The 15,000-nt window shown below is 30.3% G+C and overlaps 1 protein-coding gene across 4 annotated transcripts in view; it reads left to right on the forward strand.

Moving 5' to 3' along the window:
- The window catches only part of zgc:136472 (protein disulfide-isomerase), a 47,110-nt gene that overhangs the window by 30,201 nt on the left and 1,909 nt on the right, over positions 1-15,000 (forward strand). For 2 of the 4 annotated variants that reach the window (XM_031811232.1, XM_031811233.1), the window contains exons 10-11: positions 12,880-12,969; positions 14,500-14,586. In XM_031811232.1, coding sequence (XP_031667092.1) covers positions 12,880-12,969; positions 14,500-14,586 — 177 coding nt within the window. The remainder of the gene's footprint in view (positions 1-12,879; positions 12,970-14,499; positions 14,587-15,000) is intronic. The other 2 variants (XM_031811234.1, XM_031811235.1) reach the window with 2 other exon arrangements.

Consider the following 15,000-nt stretch of genomic DNA (forward strand, 5'->3'; position numbering starts at 1 on the left):
ATACACAATATATATACACACTATATATACACACTATATATATACACTATACACACTATATATACACACATTATATACACACTATACATACACACTATATATAAACACTATATATACACGCTATATATACACACTATATATAAACACTATATATACACACATTATACACACATTATACACACTATATATACACAAACATTATGCACACATTATACACACTATATATACACATTATATATACACACTATATATACACACTATATATACACACATTATATACACACTATATATACACACTATACACATTATATATACACACCATACACACATTATAAACACTATATATAAACACTATATTTACACACTATATACACACATACACACATTATATACACACTATATATACACACATTATACACACTATATATACACACATTATACACACTATATACACACATTATATACACACTATATATACACACATTATACACACTATTTATACACATATACACACTATATATACACATTATATATACACACTATACACACTCTATATACACACTATATATACACACATTATACACGCTATTTATACACACTATATATACACACTATATATACACACTATATATACACAATATACACACTATATATACACATTATATATACACACTATATACACACAATATACACACTATATATACACAATATACACACTATATATACACACTATACACACTATATATACACACTATATATACACACGATACACACTATATATACACACTATATATACACATTATATATACACACCATACACACTATACACACTATATATACACATTATATATACCCAATATACACACTATATATACACACTATACACACTATATATACACACTATACACACTATATATACACACTATATATAAACATTATATATACACATTATACACACTATTTATACACACTATACACACTATATATGCACACTATATACACACACTATATACACTATATATACACATCATATACACACTATATACACACTATACACACTATATATATACACTATATACACTATATATACACACTATATATACACACTATACACACTATATATACACAATATATATACACACTATATATACACACTATATATATACACTATACACACTATATATACACACATTATATACACACTATACATACACACTATATATAAACACTATATATACACGCTATATATACACGCTATATATACACACTATATATAAACACTATATATACACACTATATATACACACATTATACACACTATATATACACAAACATTATGCACACATTATACACACTATATATACACATTATATATACACACTATATATACACACTATATATACACACATTATATACACACTATATATACACACTATACACATTATATATACACACCATACACACATTATAAACACTATATATAAACACTATATTTACACACTATATATACACACATACACACATTATATACACACTATATATACACACATTATACACACTATATATACACACATTATACACACTATATATACACACATTATATACACACTATATATACACACATTATACACACTATATATAAACACTATATATACACACTACATATACACACTATATATACACACACACACATTATACACACTATATATAAACACTATATATACACACATTATATACACACTATATATACACACACACACACTATACACACTATATATACACACTATATATACACACACACATTATACACTTTATACACACACATTATACACACTATATATACACACTATATATACACACACATTATACACACTATACACACACACACATTATACACTTCATACACACACATTATACACACAATATATACACACTATATATACACACTATATAAAACACACTATATATACAAACTATATATACACACATTATATACACACTATATACACACACTATATATACACACTATATATACATACGCACATTATACACTTTATACACACACATGATATATACACACTATATATACACACTATATATACACACTATATACACACACATTATATACACACTATATATACACACACACACATTATATATACACACTATATATACACAGTATATATACACACTATATACACACTATATATACACACTATATATACACACTATATATATACACATTATATATACACACTATATATACACACATTATATACACATTATACACACTATGTATACACACATTATATACACATTATACACTTTATACACACACATTATATACACATTATACACACTATATATACACACTATATATACACACTATATATACACACATTATATATACACACTATATATACACACATTATACACACTATATATACGCACTATATATACACACTATATATACACACTATATAAAACACACATTATATATACACACTATATATACACACTATATATACACACTATATATACACACATTATATACACATTATACACACTATATACACACTATACACACTATATATACACACATTATACACACTATATATACGCACTATATATACACACTATATACACACTATATAAAACACACATTATATATACACACTATATATACACACTATATATACACACTATATATACACACATTATATACACATTATACACACTATATACACACTATACACACTATATATACACACTATACACACTATATAAACACACTATACACACTATATATACACATTATATATACACATTATATATACACACTATACACACTATATATAGACACTATATAAACACACTATATATACACACTATATATACACCCTATATATACACATTATATATACACACTATACACACTATATATACACACTATATATACACACTATATAAACACACTATATATACACACTATACACACTATATATACACACTATATATACACACTATATATACACACGATATATACACACATTATATATACACACTATATATACACACTATACACACTATACACACTATACACACTATATATACACACTATACACTATATATGCACACTATATATACACATTATATATACACACTATATATACACACTATATATACACACTATATATACACACTATATATACACATTATATATACACACTATATATACACACTATATATACACATTATATATACACACTATATATACACACTATATATACACACTATATATACACACACACATATATACACACTATATATACACACTATATATACACACTATATATACACACTATATATAAACACTATATATACACATTATATATACACACTATACACACTATATATACACACATTATATACACATTATACACACTATATATACACACTATACAGACTATATATACACACTATATATACACATTATATACACACACTATATATACACACTATATATACACACTATATATACACACATTATATACAAATACACACTATATATACACACTATACACACTATATATACACACTATATATACACATTATACACACTATATATACACACTATATATACACACTATACACACTATATATACACACTATACACACTATATATACACACTATATATACACACTATATATACACATTATATATACACACTATATATACACACTATATATACACACTATATATACACACTATATATACACACATTATATACACATTATACACACTATATATACACACTATACACACTATATACACACACTATATATACACACTATATATACACACACATATATACACACTATATATACACACTATATATACACACTATATATACACACTATATATACACATTATATATACACACTATACACACTATACACACTATATATACACACTATATATATACACACATTATATACACATTATACACACTATATATACACACTATATATACACACACATTATACACACTATACACACACACACACATTATACACTTCATACACACACATTATACACACAATATATACACACTATATATACACACTATATAAAACACACTATATATACAAACTATATATACACACATTATATACACACTATATACACACACTATATATACACACTATATATACATACGCACATTATACACTTTATACACACACATGATATATACACACTATATATACACACTATATATACACACTATATACACACACATTATATACACACTATATATACACACACACACATTATATATACACACTATATATACACAGTATATATACACACTATATACACACTATATATACACACTATATATACACACTATATATATACACATTATATATACACACTATATATACACACATTATATACACATTATACACACTATATATACACACATTATATACACATTATACACTTTATACACACACATTATATACACATTATACACACTATATATACACACTATATATACACACTATATATACACACATTATATATACACACTATATATACACACATCATACACACTATATATACACACTATATATACACACTATATATACACATTATATATACACACTATACACACTATACACACTATATATACACACTATATATATACACACATTATATACACATTATACACACTATATATACACACTATACATACACACACACATATATACACACTATATATACACACTATACACACTATATATACACACTATATATACACACTATATATACACACTATATATACACACTATATATACACATTATATATACACACTATATATACACACTATATATACACATTATATATACACACTATACACACTATACACACTATATACACACTATATATACACACTATACACACTATATATACACATTATATATACACACTATATATACACACTATATATACACACTATACACACTATATATAGACACTATATAAACACACTATATATACACACTATATATACACCCTATATATACACATTATATATACACACTATACACACTATATATACACACTATATATACACACTACATAAACACACTATATATACACACTACATAAACACACTATATATACACACTATACACACTATATATACACACTATATATACACACTATATATACACACGATATATACACACATTATATATACACACTATATATACACACTATACACACTATATATACACACTATACACACTATATATGCACACTATATATACACATTATATATACACACTATATATACACACTATATATACACACTATATATACACATTATATATACACACTATATATATACACTATATATACACATTATATATACACACTATATATACACACTATATATCCACACTATATATACACACACACATATATATACACTATATATACACACTATATATACACACTATATATACACACTATATATACACACTATATATACACACTATATATAAACACTATATATACACATTATATATACACACTATACACACTATACACACTATATATACACACATTATATACACATTATACACACTATATATACACACTATACAGACTATATATACACACTATATATACACATTATATACACACACTATATATACACACTATATATACACACTATATATACACACATTATATACACATACACACTATATATACACACTATACACACTATATATACACACTATATATACACAAATGCATGCTTTTCAACCGGTCGCTGCCTGCACCTGCATCCCCGACTAGCATCACCACCCTGGATGGTTCCGACCTAGAATATGTGGACGTCTATAAGTACCTAGGTGTCTGGCTAGACTGCAAACTCTCCTTCCAGACTCATATCAAACATCTCCAATCGAAAATCAAATCAAGAGTCGGCTTTCTATTCCGCAACAAAGCCTCCTTCACTCAAGCCGCCAAGCTTACCCTAGTAAAACTGACTATCCTACCGATCCTCGACTTCGGCGATGTCATCTACAAAATGGCTTCCAACACTCTACTCAGCAAACTGGATGCAGTCTATCACAGTGCCATCCGTTTTGTCACTAAAGCACCTTATACTACCCACCACTGCGACTTGTATGCTCTAGTCGGCTGGCCCTCGCTACATATTCGTCGCCAGACCCACTGGCTCCAGGTCATCTACAAGTCTATGCTAGGTAAAGCTCCGCCTTATCTCAGCTCACTGGTCACGATGGCAACACCCATCCGTAGCACGCGCTCCAGCAGGTGTATCTCACTGATCATCCCTAAAGCCAACACCTCATTTGGCCGCCTTTCGTTCCAGTACTCTGCTGCCTGTGACTGGAACGAATTGCAAAAATCGCTGAAGTTGGAGACTTTTATCTCCCTCACCAACTTCAAACATCAGCTATCTGAGCAGCTAACCGATCGCTGCAGCTGTACATAGTCTATTGGTAAATAGCCCACCCTTTTCACCTACCTCATCCCCGTACTGTTTTTATTTATTTACTTTTCTGCTCTTCTGCACACCAATATCTATACCTGTACATGACCATCTGATCTTTTATCACTCCAGTGTTAATCTGCAAAATTGTAATTATTTGCCTACCTCCTCATGCCTTTTGCACACATTGTATATAGACCCCCCCTTCGTTTTCTACTGTGTTATTGACTTGTTAATTGTTTACTCCATGTGTAACTCTTTGTTGTATGCTCACACTGCTATGCTTTATCTTGGCCAGGTCGCAGTTGCAAATGAGAACTTGTTCTCAACTAGCCTACCTGGTTAAATAAAGGTGTTCTCAACTAGCCTACCTGGTTAAATAAAGGTGAAATAAAAAAAAATAAAAAATAAAAAATTATACACACTATATATACACACTATATATACACACTATACACACTATATATACACACTATATATACACACTATATATACACACTATACACACTATATATACACACTATATATACACATTATATATACTATATACACACTATATATACACACTATATATACACACTATATATACACACATTATATACACATTATACACACTATATATACACACTATACACACTATATATACACACATTATATACACATTATACACACTATATATACACACTATACAGACTATATATACACACTATATATACACATTATATACACACACTATATATACACACTATATATACACACTATATATACACACATTATATACACATACACACTATATATACACACTATACACTATATATACACACTATATATACACATTATACACACTATATATACACACTATACACACTATATATACACACTATACACACTATACACACTATATATACACACTATATATACACACTATATATACACATTATATATACACACTATATATACACACTATATATACACACTATATATACACACTATACACACTATATATACACACTATACACACTATACACACTATATATACACACTATATATACACACTATATATACACACACATATATACACACTATATATACACACTATATATACACACTATATATACACACTATATATACACATTATATATACACACTATACACACTATACACACTATATATACACACTATATATATACACACATTATATACACATTATACACACTATATATACACACTATATATACACACTATACATACACACACACATATATACACACTATATATACACACTATACACACTATATATACACACTATATATACACACTATATATACACACTATACACACTATATACACATTATATATACACACTATATATACACACTATATATACACATTATATATACACACCATACACACTATACACACTATATACACGCATTATATATACACACTATATATACACACTATACACACTATATATACACATTATATATACACACTATATATACACACTATATATACACACTATATATACACATTATATATACACACTATATATACACACTATATATACACACATTATATACACATTATACACACCTTATATACACACTATACACACTATATACACACACTATATATACACACTATATATACACACGATATATACACACATTATATGTACACACTATACACACTATATATACACACTATATATACACACTATACACACTATATATACACACTATATATACACATTATATATACACACTATATATACACACTATATATACACACTATATATACACACTATATATACACATTATATATACACACTATATATACACACTATATATACACACTATATATACACACTATACACACTATATATACACACTATATATACACACTATATACACACACTATATATACACACTATATATACACACATTATATACACATTATACACACTATATATACACACTATACACACTATATATTCACACTATATATACACACACACATATATACACACTATATATACACACTATACACACTATACACACTATATATACACACTATATATATACACACATTATATACACATTATACACACTATATATACACACTATATATACACACTATACATACACACACACATATATACACACTATATATACACACTATACACACTATATATACACACTATATATACACACTATATATACACACTATACACACTATATACACATTATATATACACACTATATATACACACTATATATACACATTATATATACACACCATACACACTATACACACTATATACACGCATTATATATACACACTATATATACACACTATACACACTATATATACACATTATATATACACACTATATATACACACTATATATACACACTATATATACACATTATATATACACACTATATATACACACTATATATACACACATTATATACACATTATACACACCTTATATACACACTATACACACTATATACACACACTATATATACACACTATATATACACACGATATATACACACATTATATGTACACACTATACACACTATATATACACACTATATATACACACTATATATACACACTATATATACACACTATATATACACATTATATATACACACTATATATACACACTATATATACACACTATATATACACACTATATATACACATTATATATACACACTATATATACACACTATATATACACACTATATATACACACTATACACACTATATATACACACTATATATACACACTATATACACACACTATATATACACACTATATATACACACATTATATACACATTATACACACTATATATACACACTATACACACTATATATTCACACTATATATACACACACACATATATACACACTATATATACACACTATATATACACACTATATATACACACTATATATACACATTATATATACACACTATACACACTATATATACACACATTATATACACACTATACACACTATATATACACACTATATATACACACTATACATACACACACACATATATACACTATATATACACAATATACACACTATATATACACACTATATATACACACTATATATAAACACTATATATACACACTATACACACTATACACACTATATATACACACTATATATCCACACTATATATACACACTATATATACACACTATACACACTATATATACACACTATACACACTATATATACACACTATATATACACACTATACACACTATATATACACACTATACACACTATATATATACACACTATATATACACATTATGTATACACACTATATATACACACTATATATACACACTATATATATACACATTATACACACTATATATACACACTATATATACACACTATATATATACACATTATACACACTATATATACACACTATATATACACACTATATATACACACACATATATACACACTATACATACACACTATATATACACACTATATATACACACTATACACACTATATATACACACTATATATACACACTATACACACTATATATACACACTATACACACTATATATACACACTATATATACACACTATATATACACACTATACACACTATATATACACACTATACACACTATATATATATACACACTATATATACACATTATGTATACACACTATATATACACAGTATATATACACACTATATATACACACTATACACACTATATATAGACACTATATAAACACACTATATATACACACTATATATACACCCTATATATACACATTATATATACACACTATACACACTATATATACACACTATATATACACACTACATAAACACACTATATATACACACTACATAAACACACTATACACACTATATATACACACTATATATACACACTATATATACACATTATATATACACACATTATATGTACACACTATACACACTATATATACACACTATATATACACACTATACACACTATATATACACACTATATATACACATTATATATACACACTATATATACACACTATATATACACACTATATATACACACTATACACACTATATATAGACACTATATAAACACACTATATATACACACTATATATACACCCTATATATACACATTATATATACACACTATATACACTATATATACACACTATATATACACACTACATAAACACACTATATATACACACTACATAAACACACTATATATAAACACTATATATACACATTATATATACACACTATATATACACACTATACACACTATATATACACACTACATAAACACACTATACACACTATATATACACACTATATATACACACTATATATACACATTATATATACACACATTATATGTACACACTATACACACTATATATACACACTATATATACACACTATACATACACACTATATATACACATTATATATACACACTATATATACACACTATATATACACACTATATATACACACTATACACACTATATATAGACACTATATAAACACACTATATATACACACTATATATACACCCTATATATACACATTATATATACACACTATACACACTATATATACACACTATATATACACACTACATAAACACACTATATATACACACTACATAAACACACTATATATAAACACTATATATACACATTATATATACACACTATATATACACACTATACACACTATATATACACACTATATATACACACTATACACACTATATATACACACTATATATACACATTATATATACACACTATATATACACACTATATATACACATTATACACACTATATATACACACTATACACACTATATATACACACTATATATACACACTATATATACACACACACTATATATACACACTATATATACACACTATACATACACACACACATATATACACACTATATATACACACTATATATACACACTATATATACACACTACACACACTATATATACACACTATATATACACACTATATATACACACTATATATACACACTATATATACACATTATATATACACACTATACACACTATACACACTATATATACACGCATTATATATACACACTATATATACACACTATGCACACTATATATACACACTATATATACACACACACATTACACACTATATATACACACTATACACACTATATATACACACTATATACACACAGACATTATACACTTTATACACACACATTATATATACACATGATACAGGTGAAGTCAGAAGTTTACATACACCTTCGCCAAATACAAATTCCTGACATTTAATCTTAGTAAAAATTCCCAGTTTTAGGTCAGTTAGGATCACCACTTTATTTTAAGATCGTGAAATGTGAGAATAGTAGAGAGAATGATTTATTTCAGCTTTTATTTCTTTCATCACATTCCCAGTGGGTCAGAAGTTTACAGACACTCAATTAGTATTTGGTAGCATTGCCTTTTAAATTGTTTAACTTGGGTCAAACGTTTCGGGTAGCCTTCCACAAGCTTCACACAATAAGTTGGGTGAATTTTGGCCCATTCCTCCTCACAGAGCTGGTGTAACTGAGTCAGGTTTGTAGGCCTCCTTGCTCGCACACGCTTTTTCAGTTCTGTCCACAAATGTTCTATAGGATTGAGGTCAGGGCTTTGTGATGGCCACTCCAATACCTTGACTTTGTTGTCCTTACGCCATTTTGACATAACTTTGGAAGTATGCTTGGGGTCATTGTCCATTTGGAAGACCCATTTGTGACCAAGCTTTAACTTCCTGACTGATGTCTTGAGATGTTGCTTCAATATATCCACAGCATTTTCCTCCCTCATGATGCCATAATTTTTGTGAAGTGCACCACTCCCTCCTGCAGCAAACCACCCCCACAACATGATGCTGACACCCCCGTGCTTCACGGCTGGGATGGTGTTCTTCGGCTTGCAAGCCTCCCACTTTTTACTCCAAACGTAACGATGGTCATTATGGCCATACAGTTCTATTTTTGTTTCTTCAGACCAGAGGACATTTCTCCAAAAAGTAAGATCTTTGTCCCCATGTGCAGTTGCAAACCGTAGTCTGGCTTTTTTATGGCGGTTTTGGAGCAGGGGCTCCTTCCTTGCTGAGCGGCCTTTCAGATTATGTTGATATAGGACTCGTTTTGCTGTGAATATAGATACTTTTGTACCTGTTTCCTCCAGCATCTTCACAAGGTCCTTTGCTGTGTCTCTCTCCAGGTGGTAGCCTACTCTGGTCAGAGGAACCTGAAGGATCTGGTTCAGTTTCTGGAGAAAGAGATGGAAAGAGCAAAGATGGACAGGGCCCAAGTATGTCACCTTTAACCCCTGACCTCTCCTCCAACCCCTCACCTCTCACTCGCCCCTAAACTCTAACCTTCATGTGGAGAAAGAGATGGAAATAGTCACCTTTCCTGACCTCTCCTAACCCTTGACCTCTCCTAACCCCCCCGACCTCTCCTAACCCCGGAACTCTCCTAACCCCTGACCTCTCCTAACCCCCCTGATCTCTCCTAACCCCTGACCTCTCCAAACCCCTGACCTCTCCTAACCCCTGATCTCTCTCCTGACCTCTCCTAACCCCTGCCCTCTCCTAACCCCTGACCTCTCCTAACCTCCCTGATCTCTCCTAACCCTCCTGATCTCTCCTAACCCCATGACCTCTCCTAACCCCTGACCTCTCCTAACCCCTGACCCCTCTCCTGACCTCTCTAACCCTCTCTAACCCTGTTTTACTGTGTCTCTGTCTCTTAAAGAGGACATGTGTCTGTTTTACTGTGTCTCTGTCTCTCCTTCCGTGGCCTCCAACTGCTCTTAAACGCTAGTAAAACCAAATGCATGCTTTTCAACCGTTCGCTGCCTGCACCCGCACGCCTGACTAGCATCACCACCCTGGATGGTTCCGACCTTGAATATGTGGACATCTATAAGTACCTAGGTGTCTGGCTAGACTGTAAACTCTCCTTCCAGACTCATATCAAACATCTCCGATCGAAAATCAAATCTAGAGTCGGCTTTCTATTCCGCAACAAAGCCTCCTTCACTCACGCCGCCAAACTTACCCTAGTAAAACTGACTATCCTACCGATCCTCGACTTCGGCGATGTCATCTACAAAATTGCTTCCAACACTCTACTCAGCAAACTGGATGCAGTTTATCACAGTGCCATCCGTTTTGTCACTAAAGCACCTTATACCACCCACCACTGCGACCTGTATGCTCTAGTCGGCTGGCCCTCGCTACATATTCGTCGCCAGACCCACTGGCTCCAGGTCATCTACAAGTCCATGCTAGGTAAAGCTCCGCCTTATCTCAGCTCACTGGTCACGATGGCAACACCCATCCGTAGCACGCGCTCCAGCAGGTGTATCTCACTGATCATCCCTAAAGCCAACACCTCATTTGGCCTCCTTTCGTTCCAGTTCTCTGCTGCCTGTGACTGGAACGAATTGCAAAAATCGCTGAAGTTGGAGACTTTTATCTCCCTCACCAACTTCAAACATCTGCTAACTGAGCAGCTAACCGATCGCTGCAGCTGTACATAGTCTATTGGTAAATAGCCCACCCATTTTCACCTACCTCATCCCCATACTGTTTTTATTTATTTACTTTTCTGCTCTTTTGCACACCAATATCTCTACCTGTACATGACCATCTGATCATTTATCACTCCAGTGTTAATCTGCAAAATTGTAATTATTCGCCTACCTCCTCATGCCTTTTGCACACAATGTATATAGACTCCCCTTTTTTTCTACTGTGTTATTGACTTGTTAATTGTTTACTCCATGTGTAACTCTGTGTTGTCTGTTCACACTGCTATGCTTTGTCTTGGCCAGGTCGCAGTTGCAAATGAGAACTTGTTCTCAACTAGCCTACCTGGTGAAATAAAGGTGTTCTCAACTAGCCTACCTGGTGAAATAAAGGTGTTCTCAACTAGCCTACCTGGTGAAATAAAGGTGTTCTCAACTAGCCTACCTGGTGAAATAAAGGTGTTCTCAACTAGCCTACCTGGTTAAATAAAGGTGTTCTCAACTAGCCTACCTGGTTAAATAAAGGTGTTCTCAACTAGCCTACCTGGTTAAATAAAGGTGTTCTCAACTAGCCTACCTGGTTAAATAAAGGTGTTCTCAACTAGCCTACCTGGTTAAATAAAGGTGTTCTCAACTAGCCTACCTGGTTAAATAAAGGTGTTCTCAACTGGCCTACCTGGTTAAATAAAGGTGTTCTCAACTAGCCTACCTGGTTAAATAAAGGTGTTCTCAACTAGCCTACCTGGTTAAATAAAGGTGAAATAAAATAAATAAAATATAGAGGAAGTGTCTGTTTTTAATAATAAT

This window comes from Oncorhynchus kisutch, unplaced genomic scaffold (assembly GCF_002021735.2).
Source record: "Oncorhynchus kisutch isolate 150728-3 unplaced genomic scaffold, Okis_V2 Okis01b-Okis20b_hom, whole genome shotgun sequence".
Lineage (NCBI taxonomy): Eukaryota > Metazoa > Chordata > Actinopteri > Salmoniformes > Salmonidae > Oncorhynchus > Oncorhynchus kisutch.